Below are 23,587 nucleotides of genomic sequence, written 5' to 3'. Positions count from 1 at the left end.
TGCTAGGCTTTAGGATTTTAGTGTGTTTAAAGGGGCCCTTTAAAATAGTGCACCTTTTCCCTGCTGTCTGGAGTGGATCTATCCACCCTTAGCAATGTGAGATTCTATTGCCAATATAGGCTGAGCCTGCTTTTATATTTTCATGTAAAAGGGTTGGTTGGTAAGTAACCACATACAATGGTAAGCAAGAAGTGTTTTAAAACCAGTAGTAAACCAAAGCTTACTGACTTGGCTATTTCAGGATTTGAAATTCTATAAACTGCTAACTAAATGGGTAGATAAACTAATTAGAGTGTTTTTTACTAATAACCTGCTGACTTGTTTGAGATGATGGCTAAATTGTACTGCTAATTAGGAATGTGCAGTGCTTCAGATTCAGTTCCAATAAAGTGCTTTGGAGTGAACAGAAGCATAGAATAAAGGATTTATCTGCAATTCTTTAAAACAGCTGCATCTTTCCTCTGCAGCGTCACATGACCCTAGATATGGCTGCTTTAAAGTATTGCAGATACATACTTCATTCACATGCCTGTGTACTTTGAAGATTATAGTTACAGGTATTCTTACAGTGTTTTGAAAATGCAGAAATGGAAATAGAAAAGGTTGAAAAACTGTAGGGAGAAAGAAATACCTTAGGTTATATTTGTCACCAACATTGGAAGATTAAAATAGAGCAGCTACTTTTAAAGTAATGTGGTGAAACTGTCATACCTTTCTGCAAAGATAAAAAAGAGACTAAAATTGGTGCTCATCTGCAAACAAAGCTTTCCAATGTGTAAGCTGAGGTGGCACATAGATGATCTAGTACTGTGTGATTACAGTAGCAGAGCCTGGTTGCACTGAGAAGAACAAGGTAAAAGTATTGCAGATGTCAGAACTGTCATGTGACGTAACAAGAACTGTGTGCCAGATTTCTAATTCATTAAAAATGAGTGGGTTACTTCCTAGCCATCTAATTGAAGCCACAATGGTTTCTCAGGTGCCATGACATCATCACACAAATGATACATTTTCATCAGTCTCAACATGTTACAAATGATGTACAGTACATCATTTCCATCATTTATGTAATGTCTTGCGCCCCCTGGCCCCCAGCCTGTGGAAACATAAAGGACACTTTTAGGTGTATGGTGCCTACCTGCATCCATTTTGCAGTAGAAGAGGAAGCTGAAGTGTGAATTCAAAGTTTCAATTTGTATCTTCCAATTGCAATTTTTCAGGGGAAAATACCTTGATCAAATCACAGTGTCATGTTAAAAGCAAAGCAAGCTCTATTTGGTTTGGAAAGTGATGCCCTAATATGAGCCAAAAATACATACTTGGGTCAGGTGTGACTGCTGTATCAGTATCTGCTCTGATGCGTACCACTGAAACAAGACATCATGCTATTATAGCAGTATGGATCAGCCACTTGCTTCCAGCATTCTAAATTGGGTTTTATCACTGCACAGAACTAGTTCACAGAACAGAAGTGGCTAAAGAGTGTAAAGAGAGGATAAGTTTAAAAGAACATCTTTTTTCTTTTAACTTATTTTAAGCTATAGTGGCATTGCCCTTGCCCTCCAGAAATAAGGTGATTTTGTTTTTGCTTTGGTGGGATTGCAACAGATAAACCAAATCAACCCAAATCTCCTTTATTGCCAAGAATAGGCTATTCTTAAAGTAATTCTGTACTAGAGCCTTCCTGTTGGCTTGGGGATGAAAGGCGTTGTAGACTAAAACACCTGGAGGACCCTGTGTTGGTGAAGGTTGCTGCATGCTATTGCAATTGCGTACACCAGTGTTTTTCAAACTTGGCAACTTTAAGATGTATGGACATCAACTCCCAGAATTCCCATGCTGGCTGGGAATTCTGGGAGTTGAATTCCACACATCTTAAAGTCGCCAAGTTTGAAAAACACTGGTGTACATCTATCACAGGCCTTAAAAGAAACTTTTTGGAAGGTGGTTCCTCCTTTTAGTAACACAGTTTTCACTTTTAAAAAGAAATGTAAGATGCAAGAGGCACACTTTTGTGAGAAAGCTTGACAGCAAAAAAAGTATCCTGAATCCTGCTCTAGAGATACATTCCATTTATGAGGTAATCTGACTCCTCAGATGTGGTGGGCCTTGCTTTCTTCAGTTTCTGCCGGACTAACCGCAATCGGCAAGCAACCATGAGTAGCAGCAAAGCAGTGATGGCCAACCCCAAAGCCAGTGGAAGTACAGCACCTAAAAAGAGAAGAAGCAGTATTTACGAATGTAGTAAGTAAGCAGCTAGCACCTAGATAACACAGAAGCATCATATGATTCGCCAAATAAACTATTTACCAACAACTCAGCATCAGTCATTTGCAAGACAACATCCACCTCCAGGGCTGTCCTATCCAAGTGTGCATAAAGCAGACTGTAGAACCCCTGCCAACAACAAACCTAACTTCTCCAAAACTTCTGTAGTGATGATGTTACCCAAGAAAGTAATGAAATGTCTACAACTCCCCCCCACTAAAAAAAACAAGCTTGAAGAACTCCCATTATGCAACTACTAGATGTCTTCATCACTTGATAATCACAGCTCTCTGGGTAGCCAAATAAATAGATAATCGCTGGATAAAAGTTCAGATGATTTCCTCTACATTTATTTTAGTTACTCTTACTAAGCAACCAAAATACAGCTAGCTTTGGAATGAATAAGGAAAACTGATTTGGGCAGCAAACTGGAAGAAGAGGTTAATCATGTAGAACAAGATAATACAGTAGGCCTAAAATGGGCATACACACCCATTGGAGATTCATCACTTAACGTTAATGTATTACTGTAGGTCTGGCCCATACAGGAACTCCCAGGAGTCATTACAGAAAAAAACAACCCATTTTTAAAATGTTCAGCTTATTCCTTCTTCCCGTACAAAGATAATATTATGAGGGGGAAGTACACACTTCTTCATTTGTAAATTGCATTTGTCTGGAAAGAAGCTTCATGCTGTAGTCATCTGAAGCCCTGTCAGAGGGATACTGAGTGGGTTCACGTATTGCATTCATGATGTACTTAAACTATGGTTGGTTGTGTTCAGCCTACTTCCCAAACCAGAACCACTTAAATTACTTCAACAAACAGAGCTTAATAAGGGGAGGTGAATATATCTGCTCTAACTAGGACATAATCGTGGAAGTGGTTTGGTATGTCATTACAGCAGTTCATGTTCAGTGGATGGTGCATTTTGCTTTGTTGAGATTCACTTTCATACATTTCTGTGTCTTAGTGACACAGAATAGGTCATCTGAAAAAGACAGCCATATCATTACCTGTTTCAGGGACTGGATGGCTCTTTTCAATTTGAGTGCTCTTCAACACCACAATATCATTGTCATTCTTGTTACCTGTGTCTTTTCCTGAGATTCTGGAATCTGTAAAAACAAAACAATATATTGATCTATATCTATCCATCCGTCTGTCTGTCTGTCTGTCTGTCTATCTATCTATCTATCTATCTATCTATCTATCTATCTATCTATCTATCTCAGTAGCATATGGATAAATCGCATCACAACATTCAAGGGTGCTTCAAGAACTATGACTCACACTAATTAATAAAGCTAGTTTCCTTATAGCCTGTGAAGAAACATCTTTATTTGTGGACTATAATATTTGCACTCTGAGACCCCCTTCTGAGTGAGTTTATAACATGGTGGGGACAGGGGACATGTTTTGTGAACCCTTTAAACCATATAAATGATACATTTAACTAACTTGTCTTGTTTGGGGCTAAGCTAAATCCCTCCATGTGATATGAATTATTTATTGGAAAGTTACTTGATGCTCACTTCTGAGACCAAGATGTCATTCTAAAGACAGGATGAAAAGGGCAGGGGTGAGGTCAGACCCTCCATCTGAGTGTCTGTTGTGGCAGTCACCCTGATCCCACCACTTTTTAAATAAAACCTTTTCTTCCAGAAAGTGGGTGCGGGGAGGGGGATGTAAAAGAACTGGTAGGATGTGACATGGCAGTTTCTTTAATAGCGGTTAAAAGGAACTAAACAATGGCTGTTGAGTGACAGACTCAGGCATCTTAGAGTCTGTGTTGCCAACATACAAAACTGAGGCAATTAACAGGGGAAGAACTTGCTGGTTGTTCTTGAGAACACAGCCACAAAAGCAGAGACTCAGTTTTACTAGATGCAGCTATCACATGCTACTTTTGCTTAGGTACTGTTTGCTAAATAAGCCAGAATTGGTATATTAAGCCCTAAACCAATGAAACCACATTATAATTTAACAAGCCCAAAGCAAGTGTCTTGATTACCACTGCTTTGGTAGCTTCAGAGTGACACTTTAAAAATGAGCAGAGTACAGTACAATTTGGTTTAGTCAATAAACTTGATAAATAAGCTTGAAGAGGTAGTTACATCTAAGAATGACTTAAGGCTGCGTTACTCATGGACTGGGGATGTCATGGAGGATACAGCAGAAGAAACAAAAGCTATTTCCAAAGCATGTTTGTATTGTGTTTAGGTGCAAGTGGAGGAAATATGGAATAAAAGTGAATTCCGATGAAATCAATAGGATTCAATACAACAAAGTAATCATCAATAACATAACCCATTTATTTTATGGAGTCCTTGGTGCTCTCTGAGCCTTGTTGTTTTCTTGCAGACGTTTCATTGCCAGACTAAGAAACATCTTCAGTGCGAAGAGGGAGTGGGCCTTGCTCTCCGTTTATATACCGTGGCTTGCCCTGCATGTGTTAGTGGGGGTGTTGTTCTCTCCTTGGGAGTTCCTTGATTGGGCTGTTGTTTGCTGCTTGGTTGATTGCCTGAGTTCATAGTTCCTTGATTAGGGTGTATTGTGCTGTTTGATGGTTCATCTGGTGTTAATCCTAGAGTTGATTTTTGCATATCTGTGTGTTGATTGCTGGCAAGGGAGTGTACTGGTCTTTTGGCTTTTCTACTGTCTCTTTTGAATGGTACATTCAAGAAAACAACAAAGTCTGCAAGAAAACAATAAAGCTCAGAGAGCTCCAAGGACTCCACAGTTCAACCCTGAGCTACAAATATTTGCTTCGATTGGTACCATTTATTTTAACTGGACAAAACATAAATAAACTGCACCTAGCATTTTAGTGGACTTTTAAGATTCACTAGTTATTTTTGACATAGATAATGGAGAGCCTTCCTATCTACTGTATATTTCAACAACAGCAAAACACTTCCAATAACAAGGTTCCTTCAGTCCACTTTCAGTTAATATGGTTCCTTCAGGAAGACATGGGTACAAAAAAAAGAATAATAATGCAAGTATCCTATCTAATTTCTTATTTCTTATTTATTTTTTATTTATCAGATTTTTATCACCACCCATCTCCCCCACACAGGGGACCCTGGGCGGTTCACAATAAAAACAATTTAAAATTTTGATAAAATCATAAATACCAATAATCAATCAGTATAAAATGCAATGAAGTCCAAGCCATGGCAAATCTGATTCAAACCATGAGGGAATAAAACCAGTCCCGGCAGAACTAGGGAACCAACCAGCCCCAAGAATGGCTCTTCCCCTCCCTATTCCAGGCAAGGCGGCAAAACCAGGATTTCAGCTGTTTTCTGAAGTCCAGGAGGGAGGGGGCTGACCTCACTTCTGGGGGAAGGAAGTTCCAAAGGTGGGAGCTGTTGCAGAGAAGGCCCGCCTCCTGGACCCTGCCAGATGGAATTCTCTTACAGACGGGGTCTGCAACATGCCCTCTCTGCACGTTTTAAAAAAAAAAAACCTAGAACTTATCATCTGCTCTCTGCTTGCATCTTGTTGGGCTCACTAGGCAGGTAATAGAGAGTGTTCCAGAATGTTGGACCTCTAAATCAGTGTTTCTCAATCTCAGCAACTTTAAGGTGTGCATTACAAATGTAAATTGCAAGCAAGCAAGCAAGCAAGCAAGGAATTTACAGGATCTTGTCTTTTTCCTGTTTTCCTGTATGCCAGTAGGAGGAAACCCATTCCTAAGTGAGCAAGTTATAGTCACACTGTTTTTGCTAGTGAAGCCAGAATTTTTGCTGAAGACCAAAATGTGACAGTGCAATGGAGAGTAGATTTCTAGATCTGATAATTGTAGATTTACCATGTAGAGCACTATGATAAATGGCAGTAACTTTGTGAATAATAAGCAATCCTGCTGACTGTTCTACAAATCCTTTGTCTGTTCTTAGAATTTGGAGAGGCTACTGATAATTGTTCACCTTAAACTTTCCAGTAAATAACAGTAAATGACAAATGCCCAAAGATTGATATGGCCATTTTCAAACCAGTAATGGAAAATTGTAAATTTTGGAAGTGGGAGTACACTGTCAATTACCAAGCTCGCTTAGCTAGGGTACCAGAAAAAAATCAGTATTTGATGCTGTTCCAATATTAACATGCCATAAAAATCAATCCATTCCTATCAGAAATAAGCTGCATTTTAGCAGACTGCAGAAAAATAATTATTTGCTTGGATTCCATATCAAATCTCTCTTCATCAGTGGAAGGACTGTTAAAACACAGTTGGGATTCCAATGGGACTACAGAGCAACAGTGGTGTGTTATTTTATGTTGCGCCACTTCTCCACCCCAAAAAGTGACTGATTATTACCATGAACTTTTATACATTCAGCAAGACAGTCAGATTCTTGAAGAAAGTTGTTTTCATTGCCTTTGCAACCACTATAGATGAAATGCAAGCAAGTGCCTGAAAAAGCATCAAAATGCCAGCGAGGGAGGTGTCTGTTGCATGAACCAGTGGCTGGAGGGAGCAAGCATTGCTCTGTAATTATAAGAGGGAATATAATCCTTGTAATTGTTCTTAACATATGAAAATAAGACAGCAATTAGGTTTTCTAATATATCTGGAATACATTACTGTAAGTTAAACAAGGACTATAACAGAATAACAGAATCTTCCCCCTGCCCCTTTTGTCGACCTGAAAAGAATCTTTCCAGCCACAGTTCCCAAAGTACACCCATCCGTAGATGTTGCTTTTTTTCCCCCCTGACTGTAATAGAAGCAAACAACTGGAACTGTCCAGCTATTTCTACCCACTCTACTGTTTCTCATGTTGAAGTTGGCTTCCCTATATAAGGCATCCAACCCTTGCATGTTCCAGTCACATAATCCTGAGGCTATTTCACCTTGGAAGCAAGGCGGGGAAGGAAGAGGTGATGGCAACTTGTTCATAAGTAGTCTAATGACAGAATGTCCCAGGCAGTTCTTCCTTGAGAGAAGGGCAGTTTGAATACATGATAGATCATTGTGTGCCATTACTATTCCATAATAATTCAACTTCTTGACCAGGATCTGGTTGGTTTTTGCTTTAATATGCAATAGAACTTCTGCTGCTCCTGCAACTTTGATTAAAACTGTTTTGTCTAATTGAGAAACACAATCTACTTTCAAAGATAGTAAGCTATGGAGATTACTGATTCCATCCAAGAGGTAGTATACTACTACCGGAAAACACTTCTGTTAATGTAAAATAAAACATCTCATTTTCATAAATTCCCTTTGCCTCCTGCAGTCTCTCATGCAATATTGCTCAATTTTCTAATCTTCAGGAGCCGCTTTGCAGGAACAAAGGGGCTGAAATGGGTAGGAAGGATTGCCAAAAGTTGGATATTCCACATATACTGTATACATGAAAGTACTTTCTGATACTACAAGAACAGAACTGAATATAGCCCTACATTTTTTTAAAGTCTGTAGGAAATAAATAAGGGAAGATATTACACTAGTTCACTGGTGTTTTTGAAGTTCATATATAATATGTATATGTATATGTGTATGTGTATGTGTGTGTGTGTGTGTATACATATATACAGTATATACAGTATATACATACATACATACATACATATATATAATAGCTTCTGCCCATCCCTGGTCATCCTTGATTCTATGCATGAGTATTACTCATCAAAGTGTGAAAACCATCTGTTCAGCTAAAGCTGTAGCTGAATTAACTGCATTTATTTATTTATTTATTTATTTATTTATTTATTTATTTATTTATTTATTTATTTTACAGATTTCTATAGCCACCCAAGGAACAATTATGAAAATTAAAACATTCAAAAATTTTGAAGTTAAGCTTATCCACAAGTGGCACATTTTTCATGGTATTTTGGTTAAAAATTTGAGGCTCATCTTACCTGCGGATGGGCTTATACACAAGTATATACTGTCATTTTACATTTGAGCAAAAGTAAACTTAACCTTGCAAGTAAACCTATTTACTAATATGACACTACTTACTGTCATACATCATGTGAATGTTTAAGCTGCAGCATACTGAGGACTGTAATGGCATTTTGCTAATTTATAGGACTGTAGAAACAATAGTTTATTCAAAATATATCATTGTTAATCTTACCTGGCATAAACCCTGTAGTTTGTTTCTTTGGTCCCTGAGAGGGTGATTGTTTGACTTTCTCTGGTTCAAGTGCATGACTGCTTAGTGTACTTGTCTGGGTGATTTCAAATGTAAGTTCTTTGTCAGCTTCTTTCATTAATTCAACTGAATTTTGTTGAATAGTATCTGTGTGAGTTATTGCATTCTGTCCTGAATTATCTGAGTATAAAAAGAAAACATAGGAACATAAGAATAGTTCAGTTAGATCAGGCCAAGGCCCAACTTAAATCAATATTTAGCTTCTCACAGTGATCAACCAGATGTCTCTGAGGTGCTCAGAAGCTGGAGATGGAGACATCCACCTTTCCTGCCATTGTTTTCCTGCAGCTGATACCTGGAAATATTCTGACCCCAACTAGAAGCAACAATGGGTCTTCAAACATTTGACAGAATTGTCCTTCATACATTTATCCAATATCCTTTAATGGAAATAGATACTCAAACAAATATTATTTTCTAGAAGAATGGTGATCTTTTTCTTCCTCAAAAATAGTGATTTTTTTTTTGGCTTATTTCGAGGCAGACCACTCACCTTCATAGAAACTCATGAAAATGTTTCTTCAGCTATAGATATGCAAGCTGAAAAGATAGGCGAGATCAAGGTAGGAAGCTAATCTTCTCATATGGAAATTACTGTACAGCATTTTGGCACTTCAGAATTCTGATACATGTGTGTTCGCGCACATGTGTTAAATGTCTGTATGTAAATATATTAAACACCTCAACAGCTGTGCTGTTTCCCTAAGAATAAATGGGCAAGGAGGGGTAAAGAGGGATGATGAGCAGCACTACTGATGTCAAAGCCACCTCCCCACCCCATCTATGGGACAGGCATACTTTAGAGAATTGTACTTTTCTTCTAGCTTCTTGTCCTAAACTGATCTTCATGGACCAAAAGACTAGATGAAAGGGAGATAAAAAAGTTGTTGGGGACTACAAGAATATGTTGTTTGAATCCCTTGGGAAATTACTGGAGATTACTAGAATAAATCATGCACATTAAATGTTCTGTCTGAGGGACATAAGTAGAACTCTCTGCACCCCAAGACAAACATTTCCAGGAGCTCACTGAATGCTCAGACACCTCATACACCAAGCCATCCCCAAGCTGGGACAATTGAAGGCAGGTGGGAGATAAGATAAAGGAAGGTCACGTGCCTACTTCCATCTTGTAAGGTGCTGCCTTCACCTCCTCACTCACCCAAAGTATCCCTTCACCACTTCCTGTTCAAAAATCACCCAATCCATGCACCTGTCACAAGGTTTTGGTCTCATAGGCATACAATGCCTGGACTACTACGACAATCTAGACAACCAGTAGAGGGCAGCAAAGTGATACCCAAAACACCAGCTCTTTGCTGGCGTCTACTGGCCAACTGGAATTTTGCAGCCCAGGTATGGTAGCCATATGCCATGCAATTAGCCTTGTTGAAAGCATGGGGCAAGGAGAGGGCAACAAGGGGGTCAGGTGAGGGCTTGTGAGACTCAAGGCAACTACCTTTACTCTGTAAAAGCCACTGGTGTGTCTGGACAAGCGTTTCTCAACCTTGGCAACTTTAAGATGCATGGACTTCAACTCCCAGAATTCCCCAGTCATATAGGGTGGCTGGGGAGTTCTGGGAGTTGAAGTCAACGCATCTTAAAGTTGCCGAGGTTGAGATATACTGGTCTAGAAGCAATCAATGCTGAAATTAGTGTGCAAATGTTAGCGTAAGAGAAGGAATTGTTGCTTAACTGGGTTTCTGACTCCATCTGCAAAATATATCTTTTGTTTTCTTTTCAGATATTAAAAGGTACTAGTCTGTATGCCACCAATGGGATGACTTTGTGCTTGCTTTTCCTGGAAGAGAACTGAGAGGGCATTGCAACTAGATGGAGCCTTCTGGCAACTTCAGAGGTATGCAAAATGTCTGACTATGGACCCAAACCATACCAGTACAACAGTCTCATATATCAGGGTTCTTTAGCGTTTTCCTCACCCTTAGTCTCAAATGAAGGGTTCCAAACCTACATGCCTTCACTTATCATTCAGCTAATGTGGTTTTTTTAAATGCTTAAATGGACAGGTTCACTCACACTTCTGACAAAAAGCTTCATCCAACCCATCAGGACAGTGATTCTTCCCATCACAGGCGTAAGTGATATCAATGCAGCAGCCATCGTCACAGAGGAACTGGTAACGCAAACACTTCCCAACACAACCTGCAACAGGCCAGTTCTCAGGTTAGAAGACAAACTGAACTGCAAAATATAAGAAGCAGTTATTTAAAATGGATATTGCAGCAGTGGAAGCTCCCTTGTTATGTATCCTTTCATCCCTGTCCTTTATAAAATGACTTTGATTATTTTAGGTATAAGAGTAAGCAAAACCATTCAACAAATGTTATCTCTGGGTAAGAAAAAAGAAGCAATCAACCATTTAAAACCAAATTCTGCCCTCTATAAAAATTCAGCATACACAGTACATGATCTGTATTCTGCCTGCTGAGCTGAAGTGGGCTGCTGCTGCTACTCTGAGTTTATTGCTTATAATTGTTGCATTTTATATGATCTCTATAGTCTTTTTTTATTTATTGGATGTATATCCTGCCTTTTGTTTCAATGCTCAAGGGAGTGTATGTAGCCCTCCCTCCTCTTCCCATTTTCCCCTACATTGTATATGTGTGACCTGTACATATATATTGCATTTCAGAAAGTGATTTTGTGAAGTCTAGAGAAGTTATAAATACTTAACAATAGAGATTACACCCATTCCTCGTTTAGAAACTACCTTGGTTAGCGACCATTTGCAAATATGACAGTAATAAATGGTAATAAAAAATCAATTTTCTGATCAATGTGTGCTTTTATGACCGAATTTTGTGTTCCTGACAGCAACGCGCACCGGAGTGAGAGTAACGCTGGCATGCTATACAAGAGAACTATCTGAATGAGATGACAACAACCAGTGATCTTTACAATCTCTCTCTCTCTCTCTTTCTCTCAGTCATTTGTTCACTTAGCGACCATTTCATTTCACTTAACAACTTGGTCATTGAAATGGAACTCAGCCGCTAAACGAGGAGTGGATGTATATGCAGTTCAGAGTTGAATTTTTGGGTTCTTGGTATTCTCTGAGCTTGGTTTTCTTCTTGCAAATGTTTCATTACCAGGCTAGGTAACATCATTAGTGCTCAGACCTGGGGAAGTGAGCTTTGTTGTCCGTTTAGATATAGCAGTTTGACCTCTCAGCCTTGCTGGATTTGGTATGTTGATAAGGAAGGATGTGCTCAGCACTATTTGCCCTTTCTTGGGTCTTTGGTTATTCCTAATGCTTCATAAATGGGGTTAACATCTATATGTCTGTTGACAGATCATTTGTCAGAGTGCTAAGCTTGGGATTCTCTTTATAAGCATCAGGGGCAACCCTAAAATACCTGCCAGCAACTGGTATCCTAGGAGAACCTTGTAGAAATTATCTTGTATTTTTAGGCATAGCTTGATCCCATTCATACAACCCAAAATAAATATTTAGATTATTTAAATTGAGCTCCTGAATAAAAGCGAGGGACATAACTCAGATAGACAGACAGACAGACAGACAGACAGAGAGGGGTCAGGAGAGCCTAGATACTTTGCTACAATGGTTGCTATGGTGATTAGAATGTTGGGAAGAATTACAGCTGAGGTGGAGAGGCTGTAAAAACCTGGGGTGGAAAGAAAGAAAGAAAAATGGAGTGAAGCCAAGGAGTCAAAGCCATGAGCCAGGCCCAGGATGCTACAGGGAGCTTTTCTCCAAAGGCTGGGCAGCCTAGGCTGGTGCAGACAGGAGGGCTGGGGGGAGGAGAAGGGAGATGCAGTATCAGCATTACACAGAGGCTGTGGTATCCTCTGGTCTTGGCACCTTGGGAGTCATGATTCCTGAATCTGGTCCCCAGCATGTGATTCTGACCATGGTCGTAACTCAAGGATGGGATGGTTTCTACTGGAACTGGTTATACTCTTGGAGAGATTCAGAAGTAGGTAGTGAGAGCCTGTCAGCCTTCTGAAGTAGTCCAGACAAGAAACCAAAACCATGAGTTCTAACACTACCATTATTGTAAGGTTATGGTAACAGAATCTTGCAAGTCTGAAAGCTCTTCTCCCCTCCCTTGCCTTTACTCTCCAGGGAACTAGGGAGGGCCCCTTCTGAGACACTTCCCATGCCCCCATTCCTTCTGAGGGCTGAGATGTCTCTTGTCTGCCCTTTTACTTGGCTATGGCTCTTCCTCCTCCTGTCTCTCAAGGATATTCCTGCGGACCATTACAGATCCAGTGTATGTTGAACTAGGAGCAACCAGACCCACATTCAAGTCCACCCTCAGTCATGGTTGCTGACTAGGTGACTTTGGCCAGTTCCATGCTAGCTCCCAATCTACCTCACAGGGTTGCCATGGTTGGGGGAAAAAATGGAGGGCTACGAATGCCATCCTGAGTTCTCCAGGAGCTCATTTAAGATGGGATTTAAATGTAGCGAATTACTAATAAACGTGGCATACAGGCAGCCAGAATCAACGCTGGAACAAATGCTTTGTGTATTTGCTGTTTTCATTTTCTGTTTGTATATTGTGCCCAGATTCATCTTGTTTTGTGTTGGCATTGGTTTTCATGTTACTATTTGTGAACCACCCAGAGTCAGTTGGAGTAAATACCATATGGGGCTCACTCAACCAAGATGATTGGAGTGACTGCACATTACATAAAAAGGAATGAAGCGTTCTTACTATTGTATATTGAAGGAAAGCTACTTCTTTATCAGATAAAATTGCTTAAACATATCGGCCTCAATTTCGAGCTCTTTCCAGGTTACAGACTGGATCATAGTATGGTGGGTGCCACACATATTGGCAAACTTATGTCTTACAGACCGCACCTGTATTATAGTTTACGAGTGTGCATGGAATAGCATGCCAGGAGGATAGCCAGATGAGAAAGAGGGTAGGATTTTTGCACTTTTGTAAAACAGTGTTTTTCAACCTTGGCAACTTTAAGATGTGTGGACTTCAACTCCCAGAATTCCCCAGCCAGTATACTAGGTGGGGAATTCTGGGAGTTGAAGTCTACACTTCTTAAAGTTACCAAGGTTGAAAAACACTGGTGTAAAAGGAAATGTGGTGGGTGTTATATAACATGCAAATTACCTCTTTAATGTGGATTAAAGGACAGGGCCCATACCCTATTTATATTCAAAGCACATTCAGTCGTGGTTTTGATTACAGCCATACACAATCTCTCTCCTATCTATACCTCGAAAGAACAAAACAGTTGTTTCAGCAGTTTTCTTACCTAACTCAGAATGAACCATTGGAAGTACTGTCACTGAGACGTTATCTGAACTCCTTTGGCCAGCTGTGTCAGTCACAGTCAGCTGCAGTGTGTATTTTCCTTCTTGCATATGAGAGAGCCTCAGTGTTCCTGGCTGAGGTACCTGAGTCAAAGAGAAGAGGGTATTGATGGAATCCCATCCCTCATACTGTAGCTACCAAGTTATAACTCTCATAAAATTGTGTGAGGAATGAGATGTGCACATACTTCATCATATACCTGGGTGGGTGTAAATGTAAACTCATTAATACAGCATCATGTTTTTTTACCCCCTGCCTAGGTTGCCTGAGCACAGGTAGAGCAAGTCCAAAAAAAGTCTGGGGTTTATTGGTAACATGGATGATGGAAACAGGAACACTGCTAATTTCTAAGTCTCCACACTGCACCGAACTGGATCAGCGTCTGCTTAGAAAGGACAGTGTCAGCCTGATTAACATCTCAGTGAATGAGGCAACCATCTCAAGTGGCAGAGACAGGGAGGTTGTTCTTTCAAGCATTCGAAAGAACATTTGTGAAAATGTTCCTCCAGACATTTTCACAATGAAGCATACTGCAAGCCACACAGCCTGAACCCAGGTATGATGGAGACTCCTAGCTGGTTATCAGCATTGAAATAAGTTCCACTTGCCAGTCTTGTCAACTGCTGCGCACTAGAGGGAAGCAGTGTCATTTTGCTGTTGGCTCAGAAAATCCTCACTTAAGTTATCATCCTCACAAAAGAAGAAAAGAAAAGATGGAGTTTGTGTGCTTGTGTGTGTACATAGGGTACACATGAGTGGATGGGAATCCCATGAAGTAGGACTCCACATAATTAGGCATACACACCTCATGTTTAGCACAGAGGAGATGTTCCTTCACAGCACCAATTTTATCCCTGGCACTAGTCGGATACTGTTCTGTTGCTTCCAGAATTTTTTAGATCCGGGAATTCAATATAGCTAACTATACAAGCTTTGTGTATGCCATCCTCATATGCTTATGATTCGACTAAACAAATCTTCCTATTCTACAGATCCCCACATCCATCATCCCTTGTCACTAGTAGTCCTTTCCACTATGCTCAGTGGGTGTGCATAAAACTGAAGTATTAGAACCTCATTTGGTTGCATGTGGAGAAGGGCATCCTGTTACTGCTATTGGGAGAGAAAGGACAGGGAAGTCTTTGCAGGCTTAATGTAGGAAAAATTCTACTAAAAAGATTATTACAGAAATAAATGCACTATTTTCCTTCATGCTATAAACAGAGCAAAGCAATGTTGCTTCTTTCACAGGGGATGGATCTGTTCTGTCAGTTCTGAAGAGCAGGTGGCAGCCATGGCTCAGAGGGCCTTTGCACACCTCCAGTTGTGCCCACTTTGGATCAGGAGGTCCTGTTCACAATCACTCATGCCTTGGTCACCTCATGATTGGATTACAGCAATGTGCTCTGTGTGGGGCTGCCCTTGGAGACCACCTGGAAGCTGCAGCTGGTCTAGAATGCAGCATCGCAGGTCGTGATGGGTGTATCTTAGTATGCCCACATAATACCTCTACTTTGTGACCTGCGCTGGTTACCAGTGTGCTTTGGGTACAAATCAAGATGCTGGTTCTCACCTACAAAACCCTTCATGGTGCAGAGCCATGTTATTTGTGGGTGTGTTATCTCTGATTACATCTGTCTATCCAGTAAGAGCTGACAGTCTTGGCATGACTGTCACTTAGACAGTGTCATCTGGTGGGGCCTAGAGGACATGCCTTCTTTGTTGCCGCCCTTGCCCCTTGGAACAGCACCCCCCTAAGATTTGGTTGGCTCTGACCCTGCTTGCCTTTCAAAAGGCATTACAGGCCTAGCTCTTTCCCCTGGTACTGAGTCCCCAGGTACTGTGCTCCCATTGGCTGAACTTTTTCCAAGCATTTTATGTCCTTTTGGGTTTCTAATTATTTCTTCATTGTGTTGCTTTCATATGCACTCAATTGTGAGTTGTTTACTGATTATATACGCGGTTCTGAATCATGTGCTGAGATGGTGGCTATATAAATTGTGAGAAAAATAAGTTTTCAGATGAATGGTCCTGTTTAAACCAAACTGAAACATAAAGGTACATGGCAACAACCTTGGAAGCTATCTCACACCAGCTTCTGCGGCTTTTGCTAACTTTTATCAGGACATTCCTACAGCAGCCCATGAATCCCTGTCTTCAAGAAGTTTATTCCCTCCCTTTTTCCCACTAAGACAATGGCTTTCTTCAGAGTACATAAGTAGGACAGAAAGTAACTTGAGATCTATTGCTTATGAATATGTATGCTTGCTGCATCATCATAGGAATATGTATGCTTACAACATTTCCTTTTCTGTAATGTATAAATATCAGTGCATTTCTTTTGTCTATAGGGGAGGCACTCACCATCTTGGTGAGGACCCCTCTGGTGCACACTGTATCCATAAAGACTGCAGTCAGCCTTGATTGTTTTGTGCTTTGGGTCCTGTGCTGATTCCACAAAACCAATCAAACAAACAGACAAATAATTTTCCCAAAGTAAAATGTCATTTGCCTTGGCATTAGAAGGCTGCAGGCACACTGAAACTACACAAGTTGTCCTTACTCTAGCCAGCTGTCCCTGACCTAAATGCTGCAAGTCTTTCCAAAAGGTACTCTGATAAGTTCAATTTCTCCTTACACCACTCCTTACTCAGAATTCAGGTGACTTAAACAACACAGGATCTATATTTTATCTTGTTCAAACATACAGTTCTATTCACCATTGTGTTCTGAAGAATAGAAAATTAACTCATTAACATCAACATTACTGTGAGCAAATATAATCAGTAACTGACCTCAATTATGTTAACAATAACTGTAATCAGACTTTATGTGTTGGCTTCTAGCAGGCAACCACTCTCTGCATTAGAGGTGACCAAGATGGCCGAAGCTGCTAAGAGTTGTAGTTCAGAAGCCTTCCAAGTCACACATTGCACTCTCCTCCTGGGTCCCATCAGATGACACTCCTTTGTACACGGGACCTGCAACATGCCCTTTCTGTCGGATCTGATGGGATGGGTAGATGTGATTGGGGTAAGGCAGTCCCTCAAATGCCCTGCTCTTTTGCCATGTAGGGGATTGCTCATAACTTTTATTAATTCAGCTTTCCTTGTCAAAAATAAAAAAAATTCCAGTCCCCAATGATTTGGGGTTACTTTTGCTGCACCTTCTCCTGCTTTACAGTATCTCTTTTAAGATGGGAATAAAATGGATGTTCATGATCAAGGCCAATTTGCAGTCATTCACTGCTTCAATTAATATATGTTTTTATCCAACAGGTCTAACTCTTTTTATTTAACTTAAGCATAACTGAAGGTAATTTGGTTTTGAGGAAAAGAATATGTTAAATTTAAAATGAAATATTCTTATTTATGTTTGGGGTTGGCCATCCAATTTTTTCCAGATAGCAATTTAATTTGCAAGATGCACCAATAAAACAGACAAATAGTTTAACATATAGGATAGGCATACCATTTTAATATTGATCTTGGAATTTGTTTTGTCAGAAAATAACTAATTCAAAGATGCAACAATAGAAATTACAACATTTCACTGGGATTAGAATAATATTACAACCCCCATTAGAGATCAATTTTGATTACGCAAAATATGACTGCAGTACATTAAGTCAATAACTACTGTACTGATACACCTTCAGCTGCATCTCTATGATGACAGTTGGTCATGTCCTGAATTCAGTAAATAACTACAATTTTTTGGAAGTGTACTCTACAAACATTTATTGCATACTTCGGTAATGTAAGTGTCTAAATTGGTTCCTGTGAACAATATTTTGTAATGTCAATCGATGCAGTTGTTTTGGTCATAGATCTCCCAGGTGAATCTTTGCTTAAGCAGGGGTTCTCAAAATCTGTGGTGCTATGCCCCCCAAAATAGTAAAATGAATTGGTGTGATACTCCCATGAATGAAGTAAGGAACATCTTCCAGTTGTAACGAGTGCCAGATATCAACTTAGCATCAGATTGGTCCCTTACCTATTCTTTATCCCCTTTGTGCCTGCAAAACTGGAGCCCTGCCTGACCTCAGTCCTGCCTCCCCATTCAAAAGGCAATCTTCCAGGACACAAGCAGGAAGCAAGAGAGACACGAGCAGCCACTGGTGGCAAAGCACGATCAGGCACAAATTTCCTCCCTGTGCATTTTATACCTTCTGCCTCCCCTGATCCACCACACCCCAGCATAAGATCTTGGTGCCCTGTCCACCACAAAAGCACCTTGTTTTGCAAGCTTTTCTTCCTGGAATTATGGAGCCTGGAAAGGAAGGTGGTGAAGAAAAGGCAGACTTCTGGGGAATCTTTACAGGTCAGTCTGTCCCATTGCTTCTATTTCCAGAGTCCATTGCCACCAAGGCACCCTTCCTTCCCTTTTCTGTCAATTATCTTCGCACACATGTCCCTTGCCCCAGCATCTCCCAGTTTTATACCAAATTGCACTTGCCTTCAAAATAAAGAAAAAGTGACCCTGCCTTTCAGCACAATGCTGGAGCCCTGCACAGTCCAAGACATGCATTTCCCTAAATACGCTAGCAGGCACGCATTACTCATATTCTGCAATGCCACCCAAGTGATTGCTCACTGAGGCAAGAGGAAAAAGGTGAAGCAATCCTGACCTGATCCTCTCATTACCATCTGGCCAGACGATTTCACAACACCTGCATGCTGAACTAGGTGGGGTAGGCAAGTGCTCTTATGGCAATATTCCATAACCATCACAACTGCACATACAAAGCTGGAGCCTATGAGAACTTGATCCTGCTGTGACTGGAGAAGCCAGCTGCTAATTGGTCTAGGCTAGTGTTTTTCAACCTTGGCAACTTTAAGATATGTGGATTTCAATTCCCAGAATTCCCCAGCCAGCATGAATTCTGGGAGTTGAATTCCACACATCTTAAAGTTGCCAAGGTTGAAAAAGACTGCTCTAGGCAGAGCAGGACCATGTTTGCAGAGTGATCTGGCTTGTGTGGGCAACTCCTCCCATTGCAATCCCCTCCTAAATTTGTTTGGTACCCCTCAGGGGGGTCATGACCCACATTTTGAATCCTAGCTTAAACTATCAAGTCAATTTCTTCCTTTAGTGTGGGCAATTTGTTTTGCCCCTCATTCTGGAGGCTTATCTGAATAGAATCATTATTTTTCAGGAAGATTAGTTATGATAAAACTATAATCATGTCATGTCGCTATAATATGCTCAAAAGACTGACTAGTCCAAAGTCACTCAGTGGATTTTCATGATTGAGGGTGGACTTGAATTTTGTGTGTTGTTTGCCACTGTGGTTTATAAATCATGATTTATGGCTAAGCACGTTGTATGGAGCCAACTGTAATTTATTCAGTAACTCATCATTACACAAACCATAGTTTAATGAAAATGCATGAACTAAGACTTAGACCTATTAAAAAAAGAACTTTAGTTGGATATGACTATAGTAATTCCACTCATTTTAATATATGTAGTCTGAGCATCACTAAGTCTGGATTTCAATTGCTCTCTGTATATGTGTGCAAGTGTATATGAATGCATGCATCTGTACACCCAATTTTACAAGTGCAGGCTTCAGGAAACAAATATTAACAAAACAAGTGACTATCTCTAATACTTCTTCACCTTGTTTTAATCTGACAGAACAGTGATTATTTAATCTTGCTGTTTCTAGAATCCCACACAAAATGCAGCAAATAATTAATTTGTATTGCAAAGTATGATGTACCTGCATATCAGCTGAAGGTGCACCTTGAAGCAATGTCCACTCATACCGTGTGATTCCATGGTCATCCACACTTTCTCGGCCATCTAGGATAACCCAGTCAACAGGTAGCTGAAGAATAATATCTTCTCCTGCCTTGCTGAGAGGAGGCTCATCAATTTCTAATTAAAATAAAGAAACTTAGTTTAGTGAAAAAAGAAATTAGCACACATCACTCGAAGTTAGGATTATTTTCTTTGCCTGACTCACTTATTGTTTCATTTTAGATTTTTAAATCAAGAAAAAACTGTCCTAACAACAAAATATTTTGATTAATCGTGTGGTGCAGAGTAGTAGGTGGCAGTATTGCAACGGAAACTCTCCCCACGACCTGAGTTTGATCCCAGCAGAAGCTGGATTCTTGGGTGGCCAGCTCAGGACGACTCAGCCTTCCATCCTTCCGAGGTGGGTAAAATGAGTCCCCAGCTTTCTGGGGAAGGTGATGACTGAGGAAGGCAATGGCAAACCACCCTGCTATCGTCTGCCAAGAAAACATCGCAAAAGCAGCGTCCCCCCAAAGGGTCAGACATGACTCAGTGCTTGCACAGGGGACCTTCACCTTTTTTTTTCAATCCAGATTTTTAATACAAGGTTATTGGACATAGATGAAAAATTCTGATATTTAAGGTTTGTGGAGTAGGAACCCTATCTGTAAATTAGAGGCTGAGAGTTTAAATTAGGTATCATTTTAGCTTGTATTTGCTTTCTGTTCAACTATCTGCCAACAGGAACACAAGGTCTGATAAACATACAGTATAATTATCCATACCACTTGATGACTTTATGGTCATGGCTTTGAAATCTAGTCTTCCAATTCTGCAGAAGTGTATGCATAATCATTGCAACAAATGCATACATAAAAAAACAAAAACAAATGCATACATAATCATTGCTCATTTGGCATGTCCAGAGCCCCAGTTCCTAGCCAGCAATAGAAATCTGAGTTAAATATCTCAGGCAACAGGGCTAGAAAAAAACTACAGTTCCAGTATTCTTGAGAACAGCTGCCAGAATAGTTTGAAAAATGAGGGGAATGAACCAATTAATTGATTCGGAAACTGCACTGACACAAGAGCTAACACATAGTTAATTGAACCATAGTTTATTGAATAACCACAATTACCTGGGCTAACTGTCCTCACCCACAAATTAGGCAAACACATTTCAGTCCTAGTATGTTGGGTCAATCACCCACGGTAAGGCAAACTTCTTCATTTTATTTCCTAATAATCACTGTTCCATTTCCAGTCAGAAAAATAACACAATCACTCTTCAAAACTGAAACTTAGCAGTACTTTCTGGTCCCCCTCTAATGTGCTGTTAGCACGCTAAACAAGATATGCTAAAAACAAATCAAAATTATCACTGTACAAAAAAGAAAAAAGTGTGTTATAGGATGGACTAGTTTGAAAAGTTAGCTTGTATATTTCAGACATGGTTTAGATTCAGTTCTGTCAATCTTCTGCCAGTCCCAAATCAGTTTTGAAGAACAGACACTCTGAACACCACACTTTAAGAAGGATTCTGGAAAACAGGTCCAGACTAGGGCAACAAGGATGGTCAATGAATGAAAAAGCTAAAAGAAATAGGAGTAGTAAGCCTTCACAGAACTGAGGGTGAGGTGGGATATAACAACATTCTTCAAATTCCTAATGTCACAAAGAAGAAGGTAAATTCCTGTTCTGTATTATCCCATGGAATAATGAAATTACAAGAATGCATGTTAAGCAAAACTTAACAGAGAAAGCAATTTTCCATTGGTGGTGAGCATCCTTTCATTGGACATAATCAAGCAGAGGATATACCACTTTCTGGGGATACTTTAAACTGGGTTTCAGCATCGAGCAGGGGATTGGAATAGAGGAGACAAATGAGTGCAAGTATACAAATATATAAAGAAGGTGATGGCTGGCGTGATCTTCGGGGGTGGGGGCGGGGGGCCAGAGTTAGTACACCTACCCATTCCTATATTCTAGGGGTTCAAGATAATTTATTCTTAAGAGTCTTCTGCTCACGTGCAAAATGCTTCTTCCTCTCCTTTCCGGAACAGAACCTGTTATTATTTTTAGCCCCCTTTCAAGGAACCGCCGACCTCCAAGTCGACGGCGTTCTTCTTACCCAAAGCCGGAAGATGGCTGGTGGACTCCAGGCAGTAGCTGTTGTAGCCGCGCTGCGGGGAGAAGACACAGACGCCGCGGCCGCGATGGGTGCAGTTGAAGAGGTAGCAGCGGAAGGAGGCCGACTGCTGCTGCTGCTGCAAGACGGCGAGGGTGCAGCGGGCATCGGCGCAGCAGGCATCCAGGCACTGCCTCGGACCAGCCACCGAACCCGGAGAGCCGAGGAACATGGCACCCGCCGCGATGGAGTCCTTGGTGCGGATGATGGAGTCGGACCTGACCGAGAAGAAACTCCCGCCGCTGCCGCCGGCTGGTCCTTCAGTTTCCCCTCGGCAGTGGCCCGCTGCTTCCTCCCGCTCATTGCTGCGGCCGCCGGAGGTATCCCTCTCAAGCTGCAGCTGGCGGCGGAACTCCTCCAGCAGCGATTCCACGCCCGACATTGCCGGCGACCTTAGCTCCCCGGTTGACGATTCCGGCGCCCCCAGGAGCAGAATAAGCGGCGGCAAGAGGCAGAGGACGCGGAGGCCCGGGGGGCCGGACACTTCCGCAGCCATAGCACTCAACCGCGGCCAGCCACCGGGAGCGGAGGACGATGGCGGTACTGACGACAGAGGGAGGGGAGGGAAGCCTGGCTGCTACCACTGCGGTCCAGCAGCAGCAGCAGCAGCAGCAGAAGGTGGAGGCGGCCGCGCCATGCTGGCCCCTCCCTGCACCAGCCGCCGAGGACGGAGAGCAAACACGCCGACTTCAGTCAGCACCACTGGTCCCCGAACAGTTCCAAGCAGGAGGCCGCCGCACCCTTTGACGCGACTCGGCCCCCGCCCACGTTCGGCGGGGGGAGGGGAGGGACTCTGGGGAAGCCCCGCCTAGCTCTCTCCGGTCGCTGAGGTGGGCGCCACTCCTTCCTACGTTGCGTTCCTGACGTTCAGAAGGTGGGATTGTCTGGATGGAGGGGGACGGGTTCTAGGGATGGTCTGGGAAAACCTGTGATGCCGCGCTTCTGCTGAATAGCCTGTATCTGCGATGGCGTATGACCTCACCGAGCCGGATAGAAATTCAGGGTGATAATAATAGAACTGGCCGGGGAACATGATGGGTGGTTGATTGGTCCATGTCAGATTGTGCACTTTACACCCACAAGTGCACAGAGCGAATCAGGAATGTGGGACAATTTCTTACCGTGATCTGGCCTCTGTGCACTTGTAATACATCCGAAAATAACATTTGCCTTTTTAGCAGCTGAAACACACTGTTGGTGATGATGATGATGATGATGTATTAAATTTATATGCTTCCCGACTCTCAGCGACTGATCTAGTGTGATCCAGATCTTTTTCATATGATACACTGCTGCCAAGCTAGATTCTCCCCAACCTATAATAGTGGCTTACATCTTTTCTCCCCAGAGATGTTTATATTCATCCCTGTTAAATTTCATCATATTTGTTTCAACCCATTGAATCCCATTGAGATCAATTTGAAATCTCTTATACTGTATACAATTGGAGTGAATGGGTGATTCTCATTTATTAAGGCAGTGCATGGCAGGCTTTTCTCTGGGCCATTCACAAATTTAACCTGGCCTGCATTGCACATACACAAAACCCACATTCACGCATTACATAAACCCCAGCCATTTGAGCAAACTGCAGGAGAGTTCAGAATGGCTTCAAATGCAAGCAAATACATAGGAAGACCCACCACACTTCTCCATTCCAGCCAGAGAGAACAAAAGCTTTACTACTTTTGGAATCTTAGCTTTAAGAACAGAAAAGAAGTTTTTCTTGAGTCAAAACCAGGAGGAGATTCCCCAGCTCCACTTTTTCTGTTTAAAATGCTTTGTCTTGAGATTGGTTTGGGAGAGAGATTGGGGAAGATGTGAGAGGAATCAAAGAAAGTGAATGATTATCCAGAGTAGAGAGCAACTTTAG

The 23,587-nt window shown here is 41.3% G+C and overlaps 2 protein-coding genes across 2 annotated transcripts in view; both read right to left on the bottom strand.

Annotated features, from left to right (window-relative positions):
- The window catches only part of NUP43 (nucleoporin 43), a 361,785-nt gene that overhangs the window by 37,998 nt on the left and 300,200 nt on the right, over nucleotides 1–23,587 (bottom strand). The window lies entirely within an intron of this gene.
- LRP11 (LDL receptor related protein 11) lies at nucleotides 1,852–22,460 on the bottom strand. The gene is made up of 8 exons (XM_063308667.1): nucleotides 21,658–22,460; nucleotides 19,504–19,661; nucleotides 13,717–13,858; nucleotides 10,489–10,614; nucleotides 8,374–8,571; nucleotides 6,600–6,770; nucleotides 3,286–3,387; nucleotides 1,852–2,211 (listed from the first exon to the last, which is right to left on the bottom strand). The coding sequence occupies exons 1-8, from the start codon at nucleotides 22,208–22,210 to the stop codon at nucleotides 2,057–2,059; spliced, it is 1,605 nt and encodes a 534-aa protein (XP_063164737.1). The 5' UTR covers nucleotides 22,211–22,460; the 3' UTR covers nucleotides 1,852–2,056.

This window comes from Candoia aspera, chromosome 1, assembly GCF_035149785.1.
Source record: "Candoia aspera isolate rCanAsp1 chromosome 1, rCanAsp1.hap2, whole genome shotgun sequence".
NCBI lineage: Eukaryota > Metazoa > Chordata > Lepidosauria > Squamata > Boidae > Candoia > Candoia aspera.
The sequence above is the reverse complement of the archived record's forward strand: the minus strand, read 5'-3'. Positions and strand labels throughout refer to the sequence as shown.

Excerpts from the sequence above, each read along its gene's own strand:
- LRP11 (XM_063308667.1), bottom strand. The coding sequence starts at position 22,210 with ATGGCTGCGGAAGTGTCCGGCCCCCCGGGCCTCCGCGTCCTCTGCCTC. Across the intron at positions 13,859-19,503 it reads CACCTTCAGCTGATATGCAG|GTACCTCAGCCAGGAACACT; the intron begins GTACATCATACT and ends TCTTTGACTCAG. Across the intron at positions 3,388-6,599 it reads TGAATGTATAAAAGTTCATG|ATTCCAGAATCTCAGGAAAA; the intron begins GTAATAATCAGT and ends TTGTTTTTACAG.